At 39.5% G+C, this 23,471-nt stretch overlaps 2 protein-coding genes across 3 annotated transcripts; both read left to right on the top strand.

The window, feature by feature from the left end:
• Positions 1 to 1,724: 1,724 nt before the first annotated feature.
• On the top strand, positions 1,725 to 5,462 carry LOC120551444. Of its 2 annotated transcripts, XM_039788869.1 has the most exons (5): positions 1,725 to 1,841; positions 2,949 to 3,063; positions 3,420 to 3,636; positions 4,100 to 4,249; positions 4,788 to 5,462. In XM_039788869.1, exons 2-5 carry the CDS (start codon positions 2,974 to 2,976, stop codon positions 5,021 to 5,023), a joined length of 693 nt encoding a protein of 230 aa, XP_039644803.1. In that variant the 5' UTR covers positions 1,725 to 1,841; positions 2,949 to 2,973; the 3' UTR covers positions 5,024 to 5,462. The 2 variants fall into 2 exon arrangements, with proteins under 2 accessions (XP_039644803.1, XP_039644802.1); XM_039788868.1 differs by lacking the exon at positions 1,725 to 1,841 and having other exon boundaries at positions 2,842 to 3,063.
• Positions 5,463 to 6,821: 1,359 nt separating this feature from the next.
• On the top strand, positions 6,822 to 23,471 carry LOC120551443 (vesicular glutamate transporter 1-like). The gene is made up of 13 exons (XM_039788867.1): positions 6,822 to 7,339; positions 12,409 to 12,661; positions 14,821 to 14,939; positions 15,043 to 15,157; positions 15,272 to 15,359; positions 16,300 to 16,386; positions 17,389 to 17,525; positions 18,062 to 18,211; positions 19,461 to 19,593; positions 20,219 to 20,329; positions 20,528 to 20,655; positions 21,158 to 21,227; positions 21,414 to 23,471. The coding sequence occupies exons 1-13, from the start codon at positions 7,278 to 7,280 to the stop codon at positions 21,704 to 21,706; spliced, it is 1,746 nt and encodes a 581-aa protein (XP_039644801.1). The 5' UTR covers positions 6,822 to 7,277; the 3' UTR covers positions 21,707 to 23,471.

The raw sequence follows: 23,471 nt of genomic DNA, 5'->3' as shown, positions 1-23,471 counted from the left end.
CATCACTGCTGTCGTTGGATGTTAAATGTAGGAATACTCAGGACGGCCAGAGAGTGAAAGGAAGATACTGGTAAAGGGAAATAGATCCGTTCTATTTTGCCCCAATGTTATATTTTCCTCAAAGCTAAGCAAGTATAGTTGTACAAGTTTTGTGAGACTGTTACTTCAAGAAAGACAGTTGATTTAGCTACAGTATGTTGAAATTAAATTCAACTATTGGGTACGGTAATTTAAAAAAATCACTGGTTTGGTTCTACATTTTGATATCATACTGTACTTACAGTATACTGTAGGAGCATACTGCAATTCATGTATTTTAACATACTCTGTTCAAACCAACCTGTGATCCATCCCCTGCTGTACAGTATTGAAGCATTTGTTTTACGGTGATTGTTTTACCATCATTTTTTGCCGCATGTCAAGTGACAGACTGGTACAAATATTAAGGTAAACTCCTTTTTTGTAATGTAAATATGTGTATATATAGTACAAGTAGAAACTCTTCAAGAACCAATGTAATTGCAAATGTGCGTGATTTTTCTATCATTATTTGTAAATTGGAAATTTGCATGGTATATTTCTTTTCTCTTAAGCTTAGGTTAAGGAGGAAACTAGTTGCATGTTTGTTTACACAGGCTAGACAAAGCCACTGACCCCATAAATTACTCCTTTGCTTCAGTGTTAATGATGTATGATGCAATTCTATTTATTTTGTGGGAAAAAAAATGGATTTATTTGGTCATTGGCTTTTCGGGGTCATCAATGTGTAGTTTGTTTTACATTTTCAGTGAGTTACTATCAAAATGAGTTGACCTTATGCTGTTGTATGGATATGTGCCAAAACTAAGTGCCTTCAGATTTAACTAGGCTGGCCAAACAAAATCTTAAAGGCATTCCAGCAAATGTATAGTTTTAAAAAGACAATTCTTTTGGCAGATTCACTTTTTAATAGTGTATGTAGCCTGTAAGTCTGTATAAAATGTTTTTTTTTTTTTTAGGGAATGTAATACCATTGCTATGTAATATATTTTTGCCATTTTATTAAAAGGTTTCTTTCAGCACAACCGTATCTGGAAACTATCTTCGCTATTAAACATGTAGCTTAAGCTAGCAATATAAACATTACTCTGTATTGATTTGTTAAATGGTTTTCTATATTTACATTTTACTTTGTGTTGCTAAATACAAGTGAATTCACAACTACAGTGCAGTGCAGTTATTGTAGTTGTATCTTTTTGGTATACATTAGTTAAATGCAATATTTTATGTTTTGTCGTATTCGGTCACACATTACGTCTGTCAGATAACATTTCATGGTATGTACATACAGCTGGCTGGTGATTGTAGTTTCAGTTCAGTGTTTTGAGTGCGTGAAAAAGTTCCAGCTCCAAAGCATTCAGCATCACAGTATTTAAAAGACTCATTAAGTTTAAGGTGTAAGTGACCGCTAAGATGAGAGGCAGGAATCTAAACCACTCCCTCAGAATAGTGATGTTTCCTTTCTTTATCTAGGTGATGCTTGTTGAGCATGAACGTGTACACATTTAATTTGAAAAGCACGGTACACACATTTTTCTTTCTTACAGGACTTCTCCACTGAAGCATTTGGTGGTTACATCTCTTACTTATGAGCTCAGCGATTCTGGCAGTGTTTTTTTTTTTTTTTTTTTTTAGTGAAAAGCATTTCTGCAACAATGCTCGCCACCAAAACCCACTTCAATCACTTGCTGTGTGCTGCTGCCCATCTACACAATTATCAGCCTGGGAAAGTTTAAGCATATTAAGACTTCTGCCGCCAAAGGTAAACATTGAGCAGCTGTATACAATGACAACATGTAGAGGTAATGTGAAGATTTGCTTTTCTTATGACCTGTGATTGTACCCCCTCCCCCTTTCCCCAAGCAAGCTCTGACTGACTCTTGGTAGTCTTCAGTTTGTGTCTATAACAGTCTGGCAGCTCGTATTTGCAGAATGCTTGCATGTGGCCTGAAACATAAAGTCCAATGCTACTGTACTACACTGTACAGTAGCTTATACTGTTTTGACTGTTTCTTGCATATCTATTAGTCCTTGAGCAGTTTGAGTGTCCTTATAAGGCTGTGCAGAGTTTGGAAGTGGAACACACATAACCTTTACTAAAAAATTGTTTCAAACCAGCAAGCTCAGAGGATCAAATATCAGACTTTAAAGGTGACAACTAAACTATGAAGATCTCTATCTGCAGTTTGTCCATTAACATGGGAGAATAAAGAGTCAAGTGTAATATAAGTAATTTGTGTATCTAATAGAAAAAATAATGTTTCAGTAGATGAGTGGATAAATGAATTTCACAAAATAAAATTTGTCATCTTTGTCTAGAGAATCCCTCAGGTTACTGTATTCTATTATTTTTCAAATTTAAATACTATTTGTATATGTATTTTAATTATACATATAGGGTTTTATTTGCGTAATAATTTGGACTTCATATCAGATGGGACTCGGCACTTATTGTAGGCCAGTTGTACGAGATTGAAGCAATTCATTTATGTGTCAGCAGGGAGCTCTGTTGCACTCATGTCAGAGCATGTTACAGCAGGTTGTGTGACCTCTGCAAAAACATTTAAGCTCCTATTTAGTTTGCCATTTTATATTGGCTCCTTTTTCTCATTAAAAGACCTAAATGAAAACTGATTTCACTTGTTATGAGCAAGCAATGGCTGCCCTATCTCCAGTTGTTTTTTTTATTTCTTTTTTTATTTCTGTTCAACTACAAATTCAAGGTCGAAACATTCAAAAAACGCACAAAACCATGTGCCAGAGCAGAACTTGCTGAAGGAAAGCCTCTGAATTCATTTGATCCTTTGTAAGGCTGTTTTTTCTGTCTCAACATAGCACTTGTGTAAGCCATTTTCTTGTGTAAGCTTGTGTGGAAGAGTACTTACAGGTGTCCCCTTGGAAATGTTAAGTGTCTGGGGAGTTCAGTTGTCTTGGATGCAGTCTCACTTCAGTCAGCCAGAGAAGCAGAGAGGACAGGACCAACACCCAGCTGAGAGAAACCCGACATCCTCACTTCGACCTCAGGTAAACACAAACGACAAGATTGATTTTAAAATGATAAAACTTTCCTTTGCACAACAGTGTGTGTGTGTGTGTTGGATAGGGAGTTTATTAAGAGCAGGACTGGGGAAGTATAACTATTAACAACAAGCTGTAGAGTATGAACAACAACTGCAATATTGTTTTGACTATTATTGATTTACGTACGTAGCTAGTTATGGTGAGCATTAAACCAGCCCTGTTAGCAGCCAAGAGAGAGCATGTACTCTATATACTAAACTTTGAAGATAAGTAGAAAACCTTAAGATAAAAGGTAACTTTTTTTTTTTTTTTTTTTCATTGATTATATTTTTTGCAAGTATCTTTATTTTCATTTGCAGGAGTTCCAGTGGAGGACCCACATGGCAGCCCTGGCAGCTCTTTGCTTGCTGCTGGTGTTTCCACTGAGCAGCACCCAGAGCACCCTGCGGTCTGAGCAGGGGATCAATGCCCATCAGGCCCCGGCAGCGCCGCCGCCGCCTCCTCCTCCACCACCACCACACATACGGGACCTATTCAGAAAAGAGGAAACCACTCATTTAAATGCAATGCAGACGTGTAAGTATAGTTCAAAGAAATGTTGTTTAGTAGAACTGTAAATATCCATCCTGTGTTAATGTCAGAGAGGCTGCATAGAATAGATAGAATACACTATATTGTCCCGAGGGAAAATTTGTCTGAGGTATAGTGCTACAACACAAACATGTAACAGAAAAAACATTTTAAAATCAACATAAAACATAAGATCAATGAAACATCTTCGGACATAAAAGAAGGACACGTGACTGTACAGACAATACAACATTTTAAATAGTAATTTATTATTAGTAATAATATTAATAATTAAAGTGCGAAGTGCAAAAAGTGCTAGTGTATTTATTGCACTTTTGTTATGCTAAGATTTACTGTTGGAGTTCAGCAGCTTACTAATAAAAGCTTACAAAACGCTTACATATGCCATACTAATGTTCTGCAAAGACAAAAGAAAAGTGTGACTCTGATGGTCTTTGTGCCTCCACAGATGCCCATGTAGACCAAGATAATGCCAAAGTGGGTCTCTTCATCGCTGCTGCCATGGGAACCTTCGTTCTGATGGCTGCAGTGTACTGTATCTACAACAAGTTCTACACCAAACATCAGTACCTGCACACCCATCTTAACGACGACTCAGGTAGATTCATAGATTGTTATTAAATTCTTAATGCATTAGAGCCTCTTTCAGTCTTGGAACCAAATTGCATTGGACTGTCAGAAACCTGCATGGTTGTAAAAATACACATAATCTTATCTACCAAAGAAAGACTTTCATCCAAAGAAAACTGGACTCATCACCATCTGATCTGTTCCCTCTCTTGTCTCTTGGGTATCATTTGTTGTAGAGCACCACAGGACGGCTGGGATATTAAACATCTGCACAATGTGTCGTGTTTGTTGACGTGCAAAATGACTTCTTGGACTGAAGCTCTTCCTGCTTGCTGCCGTTCTGTGATACTAATAACTGATGTTGCATGGTGTAGCTTTAATAGTAGAAATACAACAGAAAATGTGTAGTAGTGTAGTACATACAGAAACATGACTGATCTTTTTTCTTCTTCTGCCATTCAGTTGAACCTAATGATGTCTTATGATTCAGTGAACTAATATCTACAAAATGTTTACAGGAAATAGCTACAATTTCCAAGTGATGTTCCTTATATATCTGTCTGCAGATTTAACTACAGACCCCAGTGGCCCTCCCCCTGTGTTTTTCCACGGCTCTTCTGGCTCCAGTGCGGTAGATGTGCAGAGAGCTGGTTATGGCTCGCTCTCAGACACTCCATCCATCATCTCTATGCCACCCAGCCTGTCCCCTCCTCCCTGTGCCATGCCCTTCCCTCCCCTCTTCCTCTCCTCTCAATCTCTGAGAACTATATCAGCCAAGGATCTGGAGAAGAGCTGTATCTGATACTGAGACTTTTGAATGACAGTAAAAAAAAAGTAGTTATTTGAATGTGCACATTGTTTTTCAATACCTATACACATCAGTTTTATTTTTTGCAGGCAAATGGATTAGCACATACAGCCCTACAGTAGGACACAACAGTAGGAAAATGCAGAAGAATTAATTTTTTTTAGCAACATTTGGTGGTAGTCCTGTGCTGTGATAGCAGAAGTATCTCATCCACCTGCTGCAATTGCCAAATCTGTCAGTTACCATTGTCCACCATAGACCCCCTGACCTATTGCCCCTTCACTGCCCATAACCACCACCAAATATGCCTCAAACATTTGCCTGTGCATCACAACCATTGCTATAGTCATTAACTAGATCTTTCCTGCACCTTATCAAATACTACCCATCCTTTCAGTAGATGTCCAGTATGGAACAAGAAACAATAAACTGTCCAGAGATAGAAAACAATGTTGTCCTGCTCATTTCTACTTTTTATGGTAAATAATTCCAGTCCCATAGTTACATACAAAATCTGATTTAAATCGAGTAATTTATTACTAATAACATTAATGGTGGCTTCGTGGTAATTAAGTGTCCTAGTAAGCCGTGCACAACATCAGGACTCTGAAACTGAGGCAGTTAAATGGAATGAAGCCATCATTCATTTCATTATTTACACCTGTGTTTCTTCGGGGTTAGCCCTATGTTCCCACAGCCCTATATTCCCAAAGCCCAATAGTCCCACAGCCCTATGTTCACACATTTCGAGGATTTTTTTTTTTCACTGAAAATTAGGCCCTATGTTAGGGTTACATTCCATCTGTAGTCCATTGTTACTGGATAATAGGTTGGGTGTAATTGACTACCAAATTGGGAGAAAGGGGGATAAAATCGGATACAAATTTATGAAAAAGGAAATGTGGAAACATAGGGACTCATTTTGAAAATAATCTTAGAAATGTGGGAACATGGGGCTGTGGGAACATAGGCACGCTCCCGTTTTTTTCTACAGTGACAGGTCAAGAGATCGTCAGTGATAAAAAGGACTATTGCCTTTTTTCTTTCATGGACCTTAATTCCAGACTCAGCTACACCATAGGACTTCAGCTATCAGAATAAAAACAAAACGTGTGCACCACTTACCATGCAATGATGAATGAATGAAAAAGTAGATTTAAGAGCTTCAAGTCATGCATACAGTCAATTTTTTAAATGATTGGTAGATGGCATATTTATAACTGCAATGTAGTGTGTTTATTTTAAACTATGTTCTTGATAGCACATCACTAACTACAGTAAATATTAAAATTTCGGTCACTTCAATACACAGTAAGCTCCATATCAGTAGCCTATATGTAAAGGGAACATCACTGTAATAAATTGAAGGTATGAGGTATAGAGGTATATGCAGTAATGGGTTATGGCAGCTCTGCCACTGTTGGTATGACGCACAGGACTCATAGCTGAGACGAGAAAGTAAAAACACAAAATCTTGAACCTGTCGTTTGTTTTTTTGTTTTTTAAATCACGTTCTTTTTTTTCTTCTACTGTGGATCTAGTCCTTACATTTGTTTGATAAAGAATCTCAAGTCATTTAATCTCAAATAAATCCAACTAGGAATCATAACAGCATCCCGGGAGCAGCCTGCCCCTCCCCTGTTACAAATAGCCGATACCTGGGAACTCTGATAATATGCTTCGATCGGGCAGTGTTTTATCTAACCTCTATTCAAGGCTTGTGCCGGTCCAAGAATAGCCGCTGCTTGAATAGTCATTGCTTACGCCCGGCTGCGAGAAAGGAAGTGACATGCTACCTTCCACTCACTACACACAATTTGGAGAGATTAGCGCGCAGGCAGCGGTAATCTGGTTTCAGGACCACGGCCAGAGCAACCGTTTGTCCACGAATCCTGTCGAAAGTTGCCTCCAGAGCGGTGTGAACCTAAAGCGGATACCAAAGAGTGTGAAGAAGTTCATTTGGACGTTAAAGACTCAAAGTGGGACTGACAATGTTTGCACGGGTCATTAAGACAGTATAAAGACAGTTAAAGCAGATTAAATCTCAGGGTCGCTGGCTACAGATTCCACTGCACAGGAAACTGCGGGTTAAGGAGTCATTCAGTAAAGTCAAGTTGTTATTTATTTATTTTTTTTTTTTTAAATGTGTGAGTGAGAAACAAGGGGCGGAGGTAGTAGAGGAGAAGACTGTGCGCTCAATCGGGAGCGCGCAAAGTCTGCACATTGGTCGGATCCTGGAGTCGTGAGGATGGAGATCCGGCCGGATAGGTTTAAGGTCGTGGCGGCCAGGACTCTCGGGAAAATATACGGGTATGTAGAATCTCCCTGGGACATATTACAACTGGAAAATGTTAAAATGCTGCAGGTGTGATTACCTTGTGTTAAAAAAGAAAGTGTATCTTTTGAAATGAATTTATACCAGTCTACAGTGGCTTAAACGTGATTGTATGTGAGTATTTGTCTTAATAGAGAAGCAAACTGCTCCTTTGTAGATCAAGGTGTCCAGAGGCCTGGGTTAGAGTGTTTTTGGATGACCTGCCACAACATCTGTCCCTCTATAGGCTATTGAATCTGTCACATAAGAAACTGGCATACATAATTTATCACTTTAAGCAACTGCAGTCATGCAGTGGCTGATGAAAAAAAACTAACACATATTGTTTCTGAGCACACAAATGCTGTGAATCTAAAACCTAAAATAAGTCTCCTAAAGTCTCTTTCTCCTTTGCATCTGAGGAACAAATAAACAGAATTAAGTTTCATTTTAGGCCCATCGGTGTAAGCTGAAACCTCGGATCGATAGCTGAATTCATTTCTTCCAGGCTTTTTCTGCAGTGTTTTCACATTGTTAAATTATGGAAGCCTTGTCACGGTTTTATGTGGAGGCTGGCAATGTTGTTCAGTTTCTACACAAAGTATGTTTGATAAGGTTGCCCATTCTTCCAGAGAGAGTAACTATTTGTTGAGTGTAAAACAGGCCTCTGCGGCCTGCTATTCTGTCTCCCCTGTCATTATGGGACAGCTTAAGGAGACCTTCATTAACCCTCACTCTGGTAAAGGCTTCAACTTTTCAAAAACAGCCAAACTTATGATGATGGGACTGATGGGCTCATGGACCAAGGTAACATGGCAGGAAATAGGTCATTTTTGACGTCATGTGGCATTTTAGACCCACAAGACACACGCGCAAAGAATTCAAGTGTGAGTTTTTGAGAACTTCCATAGCTCTGCTTTATAACCAGTCCTAATGGCAATAAGCTGTAAATTCCGTGACACAACTTCCTCGCTGAGAAAAGGTGTGTGAGGTAATCAGGAGTCTGGCCAGTGATGGATATCTGAACGCGAGAAGGCATTGATGAACTCCCCTTCTTCCTCTCGGGATTTGATGTAGCGTCTAAACACTTAAATCCTCTCCAGAAATAGCCTCTGCTCGTCCAAGCTGTCGGCCCACGTAAATCCCCGCACGCCGTACACCTTGCACACCTCTCTCTCTCTCTCTCTCTCTCTCTCTCTCTCTAAGTAGCCCGACAGCTCGTCATCGTGTCCCTTCCCCCGTCAGGGCACCTCATAGCCAGGATTAGGCCACTCCATATATATATATTAGCTTTCATTTACTTGGAGCGCACGTGCTCTCAGGTGCTTCCTTGGTACCTTGCTGCCGTGCGTAACGCGCACCGGCCCGTCCCCCGGTGCTGTTCTCTGCACGCAACATGCATGCTTAACGGGCTCACAGAGAGCAGGCATAGCCGCGTTGACAGTTGTATTCTTTATTTTTTTGCACGGAGCTGTATCCGGTCTTTTATTTGTATTTCATTGTTTTCCCTATTCGGTCGTGTTGCTATTAGTTATAGCAATTCTTATTAGTATTTTCCTATTAGGCTATTAGACAACAGTGATTAAATCACCTGAAGTCAACATAAGTGAGACCAAACAAAAGCTTTATCCCATTGAGGTAGAGCTAATAAAGTCACCTGTCATTTAGCTATTTATATAAGGGCTGTAATCGTTTGGTCTATATAACACCAGGGAACAACAAAAAATGCCCATCACATTTTCGAAACCCCAAGGGGATGTCATGAAATGTCTTGTTATGTCCAAACAGCTGTGCAAAGCCCAACAAATTACATTACTATAATGACAATTCACATTCACACTTGAGAGCCCTAAACAAGAGAATGTTTGAATTGTTTTTACATAAAAATGACTTAAATTAATAATCAATTATCAAAATAGTTACTGACTGACTAATGTATCAATTTACTAATCATTGCAGGTCAAATCTAGAGATATTTATAAATAAATAATGTGCAGTTCCCCTCTGTGCTTCCTGCATCTCATTCCTGAATCTTTTACTTAAATGAACTGCCCTCAGTATAACAATTCAATTCATTTAACTAATGCAAATGATCTCCAAAGTGTACTTCAGTTGTGTGACTACAGTGCTTGTAACAGTCCACAGTTGATATTCTAACAATTGAAGTCCAGCAGGAGGTCCTTCGTAGTAGTGCCATGAGGAGCTTTTCAACCTTTAAAACAATCTTCCCCAGTTATTTGACTCTCTCTTATCCAATCAATGATTCCAAGCTGTTGACTCAACTGTGAACCAAGCTGCTGAACCACCCAGACATTTGTCCTTGATGTATGAATTAAGAGATTAACTTGGAGAGAGAACCAGGAATACTCACTTAGAATAGGTCATGGGAATTCAGCTTTCCTATATTCCTATATGATTAAAAACCGAGCACTTTTTTTTATCGATTTGAATTGGTTCACAGAAGCGTTGTCATGGTGTAACTAATAGAACGGAGAGAACATCAGGTAGCTTGCGAGGATTACAACGGCTTTTCTTTAACTCAGGGTCAGTCATGAAAAGTCACTGCAGCAGATGCAGTACATGTGAAATACAGGCATGTACATTTTGGCAATCGTATTGCAGTGAATGAAAAGTCCATGTGGACATCCTCTGGATACTGCGAAATAAATTGGTGTTGAAGAAGAAGGAAATGTTGCGAATTGTTGTGCGAGACTGTGAGTGAGCCAGGGGAGTTGACGATAAAAGGCAGGGTTAAAGATGAAGAGGAGACAGGAAGAATGAAGACAGAAGCCCGCCCAGACAAAAATAGTCCAAGAGAGCCAGAGATATTAATAATTCAAGAGTGAGAATCATTAATACTTGATCAGTGTCGGAGACTGTTAGAACCTCTGCTTACAGTAACTAATAAAGCATGTATGTTGCATAACTGTGTAGCTGTTATTTTACTGTTGTTGGGAGTTTTTAGGTGGCTGCTCAGAAAAAGTCCAGTTTTTTTGTCACTCAATATGTTAGTATCCATGTCAATTTTAAGTCTCTATGGGAAGTACATCTTCTGGACCTAGATAGCTGCAATAATGGTTGTATAAAGAGCAGCCAGTGCTTTTCTGTGCTAGTTTACTGTAAGCTACATTGCAGCTTTTTTTTCTTTGGTTAACATTGTGAGATAGGGCATGGCTTTGGCGGAGGTCTGCACTCTCCGAGTGCCCTTATGGTTTAAGCTGTGGTTATTATTTTTGTGCATTACAACATTTCGTTGTTGTAATGGGGTCTTTCTGGGGCAGCCTGCAGTTTTGACTTTGGCTATTGCGTCAAAATTGCCAAACAGCACAGGATTATACTGTCAGTGGTCACCATAAAACACTGACCTACTGCACAGATAACACATTTTAATTTCAGTGCGTTTGTCCCTGAGGAACTGATAATAATTTGTCAGTTTCCATATGTTTATATGATGTAAATCTCACATACAGTATTCAGTCTATACTTGTTCTTCCAGTTACAGTAGAGATTTTCAACCTAACCACGATGAATGTTCACAATGGCCGCTGTGGGAGCAGAGCACTGTTATTAATGGTGCGCCCCCATGGCTCAGTCGGCTAAGAATCATAATGCACTTAAATGTGGTTCAGTTCTAGCCCAGGATCCCAGTCCTATTTTCTGTACTGTACAACCAGCTGTCAAATAAAGTAGTCTATAAAATACACCCCCATCCCCCAATCCAAGCATTATTCATGCTCTGCGCTGTTGGGTGTTGTATTTTGGCTAAAAGCTGCAGGGCTGAGTGGACTGATATACACTCTTATGTACTGTATGTATCTCTCTACAGTGGTTGTGAATTACATTTACCAGAGTAAATGAGAGGCAGTAGGGATATTTGCTTTTAACCTTTACATGTAGGTATATGAAAACATAAGTATGTATAATAAATAAAGATGTGATATAAAAGGGGCTCTATGCTGTATCATCTGGACCTGCAGTGCTCCAGTCTGAACTGAGAACTCAGCATTGCACATGTCATGTTTTATAGAAGACCTGCTGTGTTTAGATACATATTTGATGCCTGTTAGACTGGAGGCTGGCAGAGGTCATGGTTTCTCAGGGTTTCTCAGCAAGCCATATGGATGTTATAGACAAAAACAGAAAAAAAGAGTGGAGTGGTTAACCTTGTTTGGAAGGAGAAGAGGGGCATGGATGCACCAGGATTAGATTTTAGATTTTTTTTTTACTCACACTGTATTCCTCCCTTTCGGCCAGTTCTGTCAGGAGATGAATGCCTGCAATAACAATACCCGATATATTAACACCTTGAGAAGACAGGATAAGTCAAAGTTATGTCAGCAAGCTCCAGTGGTGGAAGGCTGACAGATAACTGTGCTGACTGTCTCTTGTGAAGATGCTAGAGTTACCAGTCAAATTGACAGCGAAAGATTGTGTGAACATCTTTTATGAAGCCAAGCTGTCAGTCTACAAGAACAGGATCTGTTTTCACTGCAGCAACCAGAGTTTGGAAAACCTGGGTGGCTCACCGGCTCACTGTTTGCTCTTAAAGAAAATCCGGAATATATAAATCTAAGAGTTAACTAAATGTATTTTCATTTTGAGAGCTCAATAACTGTTATAGTTGGGCAGTTGACTTTTTTTTTTTTTATAAAAACAAATATATAAAAATAAATCAGCTGAATCAGCAAACAGTACACTGACTACTGTTTCCCTCAAATATCAGTGTGTTTTGGTGTATATTGGCCAGGTTGCTTCTGTGGAAAGCTATCTTGATAGGGCAAGGGTTGCTATACAACATTGCAAAGGGATATTGCAAGTGATAGATAGCCCAGACAATCACATCAAACTACACAAGGTAACAGAAGAAATATACCAAGATTTTGGCTCTATCAAACTATTAAAAACAACTTCTTAAGAAAACAGATTCACTACCCCTTACTTTAAGTGACGGTGTGTATATTCTTGATACAGAACAAAGTGATTGACTTGAGTCTAAACTACAATACTTTTACATATTATGTTTTCCATTCCCTCCCTTTTGGGTTTTCCAATCCCTTCTTAACAGAGCTCTTGAGAAGAAACAGGAAAATGGCGAGACCATCGAGCTGTCGGCGGAGGGACGGCCGGAGATGGTGGAGGAGAAGGAGATGCCCGTAGTGGACTGCACATGCTTCGGCCTGCCCAGGCGCTACATCATCGCCATCCTCTCTGGCCTCGGCTTCTGCATCTCCTTTGGTATCCGATGTAACTTGGGCGTGGCCATCGTCAGCATGGTCAACAGCCACACCGTCTTCAGAGACAACAAGGAGATCATAGTGGTGAGTGGCAGTGGATGAGCTGGGAAGTCCACAACAGCAAGGCAAAATAAATATGATTATGTTTCTAGATTATTTATGTATGAGATAAGAGACACACTATAGTGCCAAAAGTATGTGGTGGATTTCTCTGATTTTTGTGCACTTTTTGTTTGGGGCTGTTTTTTTAAATAGTTTGAGATAGGCCCCTTTATCCCAACTAAGGGCAATCTTAATGCTACAGTACACAATGACATTTTAGACCGCAGTGCACTTCCAACGTTGCATGGGAAAAGTCCTTTTCTGTTTCAAAGTGAGATCCATGAGGAAAAGTTTTTACTAGTTTACAGTCTCTTACTTTTACAGTCTTGCACTTTAATGGTGCAAATGGAAATGGTCAGGTCAAACAAAGGATTGGGTCATCCTAAAGTCTGTCAGTCAACGTTACAGTCAGTGGGGTGATCAGCGTTAAAGTTTGACACAGCTAAGCGATGTGAAGGAATGTTAGATGGATAGATAGATCAGGGGTCGAGCATATGCTCCAGGGAGACCAGTAATCAATTACCAGTGTTGGGCAAGTTAGTTACAGTTACTAGTTACTTCTTCCAAAAAGTAACTAAATTAGTGACTCAGTTACAAATTATGAAAGTAACTAGTTACTTCAGAAAGTAATTATTGCGTTACTTTCAAGTACATTTTTAAATGCTCAAATGTGACACCACCTCCACCCCTCTTTAACAGAACTTAAAATACATGTGCATGTTCAATTATTTGTGATAAATCTGAATATTATAATGAAATGGACACTTAATACAATACATTATTAACAGAAACAATGTACACAAATCTAAACTATTTTCATGTATGTATCAAGCATGTATGTAGATATTATGTTTATATTGTGGATCGATACAAATAACACAACACCTCAACAGGCCACAACTGGGCAAAATTATGCTTGTTAAGCACTATACCAAAAATAAATAACAAATATATATATATATATATATATATACACTCTTTGTAGTGCAAATAACGTAAGTGGCCTGTTTTACTTGTGCACTGTGCGTCGAGCCGGCGTATGTGTGTGTGTGGGGAGTGGGTGATAGAGCGAGGGAGAAGTGAGAGAGTGACGGGGATTAGCTTTCGAGCGAGTAGCGATTCTAGAGTCATAGTGAGAGAAACAAAGTGTCTCCCCTGTTCTTTCTGACCACGGTGGGAAATATGTAGCAGAAAAAGTTAACCCTCTCCTTGATTTCATAACGCCATACCTGTCTCTCTCTCGTTGACTGACTCGCTTGTAGGGCTGAGCGTATCGATCTAAATATCGATAGTATCGATACCAAAATGAGTATTGGTATCGGACCGGTACTGTCGTGATGAGATCAATACTAGTGTTGCAGTTTCTCTTCGACTTCATGCGAGCACAGCGTCTCTCCAAGTCTGTGCGCAAGTCTGTGCAAACAGCGCACCTCTCTCTCTCTCTCTCTCTTCTCTGCCCCCTCCCCCTCTCTGCTCTGCCAAAGGCGGAGAGCGGAGAGTCAGAACAGTGAGAGAAGCCCGTGATGATGGCAGAAAGAAAGAGAAGTGCTGTTTGGAGTTTATTCACTCCAGCTGATACGGACACTACCACATGTGATGTGTGCCAAAAAGTAATTTGCCACTGTGGTAACACCACCAATTTGCATTACATTGTTATATTTATATTTTGTTATATTAATTTATTATTTTTATACCGTTACATTGTTTTATATTGTTCTAGTTAATAAATAAAAACATTTAGATTTGCCTAAAATCTTTGTCCTGTGTTTTATCATAATCATAATCAATTAACTAAAGGCAAAATGTGTCGTGTGTCGTGCACTGCCCACTAACCAAGGATGAACAGTAAAAAAAAGTCTTTGCCTCTGGCTCAGAGATCTATATTTGGTCTGATGAAAAAAACAGCTTCAATTATAGTAACGCGCCGTATTTTTTGGCAGTAACGGTGTTATTAAGATGGGTTACTGAAAAAAAGTAACGCCGTTATTTGCATCACTGTCAATCACATCAGTTATCTTGTTTTGATTGTTCTTCCCTCAGCTGTTCTGTTCTGGCAGATAAAATATCACCTCAGTATGTTTCAGGGATCAAACTCTTATTCAGGTACATGTGCAGATTGATAATGTTTTGCCTCCCAACAGAAAGCTCAGTTTGACTGGGATCCAGAAACAGTGGGAATGATCCACGGCTCCTTCTTCTGGGGATACATAGTAACCCAAATCCCAGGAGGCTTCATCTGTCAAAAGTTTGCAGCAAACAGGTCTGTTAATCCGCTATTAATGGTATGCAAGGGATACCTGTACATTTTTTTTGTACGTACTAAACTGAATGTTTCTTCCTGTCTCTATTCTTTCCTCTTCCAGAGTGTTTGGCTTTGCTATAGTGGCCACGTCTTGCCTGAATATGCTCATCCCTGCAGCTGCACGGATGCACTTTGGCTGTGTTATCATTGTCAGAATATGTCAAGGACTTGTGGAGGTGATTGACTCTATAGCTTGCTCATAAACACAAGAAATGGGTAACAAGAACGATTTCTATTTACATTTTTATTAAGAACATTTATCATAGTGTCATTTCTTCCCTATCCTGCAGGGGGTTTCATATCCGGCCTGTCATGGCATTTGGGCAAAATGGGCACCACCTCTTGAAAGAAGTCGCCTGGCCACAACAGCCTTTTGTGGTGAGACCATTATCACTGTGCCTGTTCCTCTTTTTGTTTTTACTTAAAGAAAACATTGCTAGTTTAATGCAGCCACAATTAGAGCTGAAACTATTAGTCGATTAATCAATTAGCTGATTTACTACTAGCTGATAACTACTTTCATAATCGATTTAACGTTTCAGTTATTTTCCAAGCAAAAATGCAATCAACATTTGTTGGTTCCAGTTTCTCAAAAGTTGATTCCTTCTTCTTTCGTTTTGGACTGTTGATCAAACAACACCAGCAGTCTGAGAACGCAATTTTTCACAACTGTTTGACATGCTATAGACCAGTGGTTCTCAAACTTTTTTCAATAATGTACCCCTTTTGAATTGTTTCTTCAAGTACCCCCTGACCAGCGCTAATCATTTTCGTTAGTACAGCGCTGTTAGCGATAGATTTACTAAACAAAAGCCTTGGAACTGAAAAAAACATTTAAATGCTAATGAGAAAAAGAGACAAAAACTGTAAAAAAGACAAAAACTTGGAAAAAGATGGTAGAAAGAAGGAAGGAAGTAAGGCAAGAATAGGTCAAAATATTATCAAAAACTTCAAAAAAAATATAAATACTGAGAAAGTATCAAAGCGCTCAGTCCACGAGTTGTCAGGACTTCTGTACAGTTGTGATGTCACAGCTATACTATAAGTAGAAAGTGCAGCTACAGTGCTGTTATAATCATTCCACCTGCTGCAATGATGGTACAGAGACACCAAGAGTGTAGATTTGGGACTAATCAGAGCAGACTGGGCTTTTTCGGGACAGGGTATAAAGAGACAGGTGTTAAAATGGAGCGTTATAGATAGAAGGTGAATACAGGTATATCGAGATAGACATAATGTGTTTTTTGAACATTAAGGTTGTCAGATTAATTGAAATTAATTGAAATTGCAGCCCTAAACACCTTTCTTTTTTTTCTAGGATCTTATGCTGGTGCTGTGATTGCCATGCCATTAGCTGGAATCCTAGTCCAGTACTCAGGATGGTCATCAGTCTTCTACGTCTACGGTAAGAGACCCTGGACCTTTAGACTGGAGGTGAAGAAAATCAAATGTAGAGACTTTACACAGGGGCTACTTTTTTCAGACCAAACCATAACTTGGGAAACTACATTAACTTGTGTAGTGAACTGTAAATACATAATTAGGCTACGACTGATTTCAATAGTTGTGTAATGTTAGACCAGTGTTTTAGTCAAGACCATCGAAATCGAGACCAAATCATCCCCAAGACCAGAGTGTATCAAGACCGAGACAAGACCAAGACTTTTAGGGGCTGAGACCGAGACAAGACCAAGACCAGACCAGTGCGAGTCCCACACTGCAGGGCACGATAAAATGGGAAAGTGTTAACCAACCAGTATATACACAACTAGCTTATATTTATAGCTAATATTTCCTAAACCACTTTGTGTGAGGGGTTGAATAGATTTTTGAAGACTTTGAGGCCAGCTTGCTACGCTATTACGTTATTACGCTTTATTACCGACAAGTTAGAGCTAGAGCTTTTTCTCCTGTCACCTGCATTCACTTTGTTGGGAGTGCGTATTTAACAGTAACACATTTCAAATTAGAAATGAGTCAAGTTATTGGTTAAATTTAAAGCAGGAAGTTTTACATCCAATCACAGTAATGATGTTAACACATAAATCAGACAATGCACAAGGCAGGCAGTTTAGTGACCTCCCTGCAGCTGTGGTCTTGACCGATTTTGAACTAAAATCCTGAGTCCTCTTTATCTGAGAAAGATTAAAAATGCAGTCGATTCCGAGACTGAGACTTTCAAAAAGTGGTCTTGAGACCGGTCTCAAGACCAAGACCCATCTTGAGTACTATACCTTGGTGTAGACACATGAAACCAGCATTCAATCCCAGTCTGTACCGAGGCAGAAGCTACAGTCAAGGTGTCTCCTTTTACAGCTTGTTCTTTTTGACCTTTCTTTCTGGTTTTGACACCTACATTACTCCTCTTTTGCCTGCCTGCCTTCCTTCCTTCCCTTCTCCACCCCAGGAACTTTTGGCATCATGTGGTATTGCTTCTGGATCCTGGTGTCTTATGAAAGTCCAGCAGCCCATCCCACCATCACTGAGGAGGAACAAAAATATATTGAGGAAAGCATTGGCCAATCATCACAACATGCAGTAACGGTCAGTACATAGAGTAGATTTCTCAGGTACAATATGTTTCAAACACTTTATCACACCACATTGGCTGATATTAACAGTACTGATGTATCCGCCCTGTCATTTACATTTCCCTCAATTGAATGTGAAAGCACTTTTTTTGTTTTATGCTAAATGTTGAAATAAGGACAAGATCGCAAGTAGATTTGAAGGAAGAGTGTAGAGATGGTAAACAAGCAGAGCAATGTCAGAGAAATAAGGGTGGAACTTAAGAGGGTATCAAACTTCACATCGTGAGCTGATTCTAATAATAGTATAGAATATATTTCATCAAAATGAAAGCAAGACATAGATTTAGAAAGTCTGTATCAGTGGTGACCTCTGCTCATTTTTGTATGCATTCATGCATTCAATTTACTCCACCCATCCTCCTCTTGTTGATCACAATGTCCTGTGTTTTTTTTTAACAAATAAAGTGGTCATTAATTAAGGTTGACAACAATTTTTTTGTTTTATGGCAAGTCAGTGAAATAAGCCTAATGCATTTTTCTGTGTTACAGAAATTCAACACACCATGGAGGTGCTTCTTTACGTCCATGCCAGTGTACGCCATCATTGTGGCTAATTTCTGCAGAAGCTGGACTTTCTACTTGCTTCTCATCAGCCAGCCTGCATACTTCGAGGAGGTGTTTGGCTTCGAGATTAGCAAGGTAACAGAAACCAGATGCAGTGTTTCCCACACATAGACTATTGTGTGGCGGTCCGCCTCACTAGCCTATCAACAGCGGCTGCCACACATTGCGTTTCGTTATTATTATTATTATTATTATTATTATTATTAAACGCTATTTAAAATATGTTCTTCTGCATTTCCTTTCCCTGCTCTCCTCCGTCACTCTGTCACTTGTGTCTCGCTCACATAGCCCACACACACACACACACACACACACACACACACACACACACACACACACACACACACACACACACACACACACACACACACACACACACACACACACTTCCTCCCACCACCGTGCGGTGTTGTTTTTTATTAAGCCCCTAAACGTCACCTCCCAGGCACCGCGACAATGGTAGGCCGTTTAAGGTTACGGTGAGAGTTAGTGCCTGTAAGGCAAAGTTGGAGGCTTAAAACACCATCGATCCCACTGTGCAAACACCGTGTGTGTCTCCATCAAGGAGAGAAGACGGCTGGCGAAATTCCCAAGTTCACGAAAGGTTGGTAGGCCTATCTATCTCGTGAACACCCACAATCACACATTCACAATCACCTACCCGACTCTTAGCAAACAAGCGATTGTGCCCGCTTTAGGAAGTCGCAAGTTTGCGGTAAAATGCAGTTGGGTTGTCGAGGTCAAAACACTATATGTAGCTGTGAATCAAATAAACGTATTATAAATAATGTTATGTCATTTTTTACTCTTACACTGAATGTTTGCTGCTTCAATCTAGATGAGTATTGAAAAGTATTTTCCGCGACTGAAAAAGGCACATGTTAAGGATGAGGACCAGCCTGAACCGGATGTATCAGTCTGAAACAGAGCTCAACAGTCCGACCAGTGGAATTAGTTATGTTATTAATTTGTTTTACAATATTTTCAGGCTTCAACCAGTGAAAGACAGGGGAGAGAAAGAGATAGATTCGTTGGGCATTGAAGTAGGAGATGAGGACAGCATCCAAATGCGTGCGTCTCTCTCTCTCTCTCTCTCTCTCTCCCACCCACCGCCACAACCTGCTTCCTAATCTGTGGGAAACACTGTAGCCTACTTCCCCAGAAACAAGACAGAAGTTTCCATAAGTAGGCCTACAATTACATAATACTGCTGAGAAAAGTCAAAGCTGTGGAAAGTCTGCTTTCCCGCTTTATTTCAATGACCATAGGCTATCCTCAGAGGTCTTAAATCTATTACATAAAATATATTTTCTTCTCTCTCTAGGTGGGCATAGTTTCTGCGCTTCCTCACCTTGTCATGACCATTATCGTGCCCATTGGTGGCCAGATCGCTGATTATCTGCGCACCAACCAAATCATGACCACCACTAACGTCAGGAAACTTATGAACTGTGGAGGTAAGAAAGGGCCAAAAAGAAGGGAAAGCAAAACTAGATTTGCAGATAAATGCAGTACACAAGAAATGTAGCTGACTTGCCGTGCTCATAATAGCAGGTAGTTTTCTTCAAAGACATCAAAACTGGAACCATATTAGTATGTACTCAAAATATGATATACAGTATGATGCCATTTTAGAACTTTATCTGGATATAATTAGAAGCTTTTGTAAATGCCCTATTTTTAGTCAGAAGGCTGGTTTAGTCATGTGACTGATAAACTGCACAGTACCTCACTGGCTAATTATGGGGTTAATTACCGTATTTAGTCAGCTGGGTGAGAAAACATTTGCTGCATAAGGGAAATGATGACTCACTGTAAAAGCAGAAGCCTCTGTCGGCTATTTTTGAACTACTGAGAGAAATCGATAGCAAAGTGAAATGGAGAAGCATACAGTGTACTTTTCTAGAAGCTGTCAGTGTTGGGGAGAGGTTAGTCAACAGCATTTTCTGAAAAGGGAGAAGAGGAAGGCGTCAAGAAAAATGGCCTCAAGTTGACCTAAAAAAGCATCTTGCATTGAGACTTAATGTTTTCCATTAACACATTAAACTCATTCTCTGTTTCTATTCTATTGCTCTACATCAGGGTTTGGGATGGAGGCGACCCTGCTGCTGGTGGTGGGCTTCTCTCATACAAAAGTTGTTGCCATCACATTCCTGGTCCTGGCTGTGGGTTTCTCTGGCTTTGCAATTTCAGGTGAAACCATGTTTTTTGTATTCTTACTGTTCAGGACACATTCTGCATATACATTGATATCAATAAGACCCTTTTAATCAACTTGTTCTTTGAAACCTTTTGGCCACAAATATTACTGTAGAATTTGTAAAGCTTGTGAATATATAACCATTTCCTATCATTTTATGCGATAATATTGTATTTATTCTTCCTCATAAGGTTTCAATGTCAACCACCTGGACATTGCACCGCGCTATGCTAGTATCCTCATGGGTATCTCCAACGGTGTGGGCACTTTGTCTGGTATGGTTTGCCCACTTATAGTTGGTGCCATGACAAAGCATAAGGTGAGAATTTGTGTTGTAAAATACATGCTAAAATACATTTCTGTCCTCAGTTCGTTGTCTGATGGTGTGTTTCTGCGTATGTAAGTCAACTGTGCATCTCCAACTGAGTCTGGTCATAGAACGTGTTTCTAAAACAACAGCAGAGGTTCCACTTCCTCAGAAAGACTTCTTTTAAATGTTACCACTTTGCATGTCCAATAGTCTACAGGGAGAAACTGACCACTAAGAGGGACTGATATTAATCTAATTTTGCACTGAAATTAGCTCAATCGAACAGAGGTCCCAGCCAGAAGTAAGGTTAAATCTAAAGGTGTTTAAGCATCAAGTTTTATTGACCAGAGTAAAAGGTATTCAGGGTTTAAGCAAATGTAGCGACACAATACATTAGCAAGCCTCTCTTTGACTGGTTTGATTTAATGTGTTTAACTTAAATAAAACACAAACTTTTTTTCATGCTCGTAATCTCTCTTCCTGTTTTTTTCCTCTCACTCTCCTTTGATAGACGCGGGAGGAGTGGCAGGGAGTGTTTCTTATCGCCTCGCTTGTTCATTATGGAGGAGTTATATTCTATGGTGTGTATATTTCCCTCTTAATTTCTGTTTCCACTCATTCCTCCATAACCAGAGCATTAGGGTGTTTAAGTATGCAACAATCTGTGCATTGTTCTTCGTGCAATCTCCTGAAGATTGGTTGTCAAAAGTCTGAATACTATACAAAAACTCTGTATCTTACGGACTGATCATGTCTCTGGGCTGCAGGCCTCTTTGCATCTGGAGAGAAGCAATATTGGGCGGAGCCGGAGGAGCTGAGTGATGAGAAATGTGGCATCCTGGATGAGGATGAGCTTGCAAACGAGACAGAGGAGCTGTATCGCACAAGTGGCGGGGGAGGCTACGGAGCCATGAACCAGGGAGCGGATCCCAATGGAGCCGGAGGCATGGGGGGAGGAGGAGGCTGGGTCTCAGACTGGGACAAAACTGAGGAGTATGTCCAACCAGCCGGAACCAATAATTACCTTTATGGAGGAGAGGGGGACCAAGGGTTAACATAGAACCAGCAGATCTTCTGCCCATAGCCTTTAGTGAGGCAGAAACAGTACATCAACAGCGTGGAGTTTCACCTGATGGCATGAAGAACTTTGAAAGTGCGGATTTAAAAACGAATGTGGGAGGAGACCATTTTCAGCAAGTCTGACTGTATTATCTGAACTGAATTCAAAGAGACTCCACAGTGGAGGTGAAGACAATAGTAAATGTAAAATGTGTGTTTGTGTGTGCAATTGTGTACCTTGTGTGACAGACAATTTAAATAATTTAATTTAGGACTCATCGCCCTCTCGGCAAGCTGTCTTGGGGGTGGGTTGTGTTTTAGGCCTGCTGTGGCTTTTTTTGCTGTTTATTGACTGTAATAATTGTAGACATTTCTATATTATCTGACAGGATTTCATTTGTATGCCTCTCACTTATAATTTAATTATTACAAATCCTTTGGCGCACATTAGTCGCAAGCGCACTTCTACTGTTGGGTGAAAACCTATTGAGTTTGATTAATTGGGTTTAAAAAAGTTTCATAAATGGTTGTTGAATTTCTACAAGCAGAGTATGCCCCTCCATTGAAGTTAAAACGGGGAAAAAAACAACACTACAGGAGCTACAAGGTTTTCACACAATATTATGAAAGCTTTTTTTTCCTAAAAACAATGTTTTGTCCTTAATGTGCACACTTTTAAGAAAAAGCATGTTACTTGTGCCAATACAACAAGATATTTTTGCCCTGTAGTATTGGTTTACTCATCCACTGAGAAAATAATTGAATATAATAACACTTGCAAATATTACTGTACACAGCTTTCTGTGAAATCTAAATAGCCCATACTGATATTTTTAGATGCAGCATTTTGATTTCCTTGTGCAAAAATGTTTTATGTACTAGGCCTCGAACCTGTCTGCCTGCTGACAAACTGGGGAATAAAAATGCCTCGTATAGTTTAGAGACACTTTATCAGGTCTCCTTGAGGCCGTTTTCTTCAAAATCCAACATCAGAATTTTGTTTAATATGATTCATCGTTGTTATTTTACTCAATTTACTGTTGTGTTCAGGCGATTCATGCTCTAAGTGTAAACATCAGGAAAAACACTTTGCTGTTGTCAGCATATAACCTAACAACCCCCACACATGCCAGTCTCTGCTCTCTGTCACAGTGGCAAGGCACAAAAACCACTGAGCCAAGGCTACGCCAGTTATGTAGCAAAAGTCAAATTTAAAAACTGTGCAAGTAAATGAGAATTTTCGCTATCACATAGTTCTCAGTCAATCTCATTTAAAGTTGGACTTTCATTACTCTTCCCTTTATTTGAATTATTATAGTGCAGCAAGCTGAAGATATGTTAAATTATCAGTAAACGAAAGACCAATTAACAATAAAAGGTTGATAATGGACATCAACACAATGAAATTTCACCTACATGACCAATTTCTTTTACTTTTGTTAGTAGATGTTCTAATGTATCTAGCTATAGCCCCCCCAAAAGGTATAAGATTGAAGAATATCCCTGCAACTAACAATTGTTTTCCTTGTTGATTAACTGGTCGATTATTTACAGCTCTAGATCATGGAACAGTATCACTTTGGCTGATACTGTTCATTGAATGGGGTACTTCACTGATAGATGAAATGTTAAGGTTTTTATTGGTTTTGTCATTTTTCATGAATTTTTTTTTCTGGATTGTAAACTAAAACTGAGTATGTAAAACTCATGTACACGTGGAAAATATTGTATAATAAAACCTAGAGGTGATAATTCCTGTACGATAA

This window comes from Perca fluviatilis, chromosome 21 (genome assembly GCF_010015445.1).
Source record: "Perca fluviatilis chromosome 21, GENO_Pfluv_1.0, whole genome shotgun sequence".
Taxonomy (NCBI): Eukaryota; Metazoa; Chordata; class Actinopteri; order Perciformes; family Percidae; genus Perca; species Perca fluviatilis.
This window is presented reverse-complemented; position numbering and strand designations above follow the sequence as displayed.

Excerpts from the sequence above, each read along its gene's own strand:
- LOC120551443 (XM_039788867.1), top strand. The coding sequence starts at position 7,278 with ATGGAGATCCGGCCGGATAGGTTTAAGGTCGTGGCGGCCAGGACTCTC. Across the intron at positions 20,330-20,527 it reads CTCTGGCTTTGCAATTTCAG|GTTTCAATGTCAACCACCTG; the intron begins GTGAAACCATGT and ends CTTCCTCATAAG. Across the intron at positions 20,656-21,157 it reads GTGCCATGACAAAGCATAAG|ACGCGGGAGGAGTGGCAGGG; the intron begins GTGAGAATTTGT and ends CTCCTTTGATAG.
- LOC120551444 (XM_039788868.1), top strand. The coding sequence starts at position 2,941 with ATGTTAAGTGTCTGGGGAGTTCAGTTGTCTTGGATGCAGTCTCACTTC. Across the intron at positions 3,637-4,099 it reads TTTAAATGCAATGCAGACGT|ATGCCCATGTAGACCAAGAT; the intron begins GTAAGTATAGTT and ends GTGCCTCCACAG. Across the intron at positions 4,250-4,787 it reads CCATCTTAACGACGACTCAG|ATTTAACTACAGACCCCAGT; the intron begins GTAGATTCATAG and ends ATCTGTCTGCAG.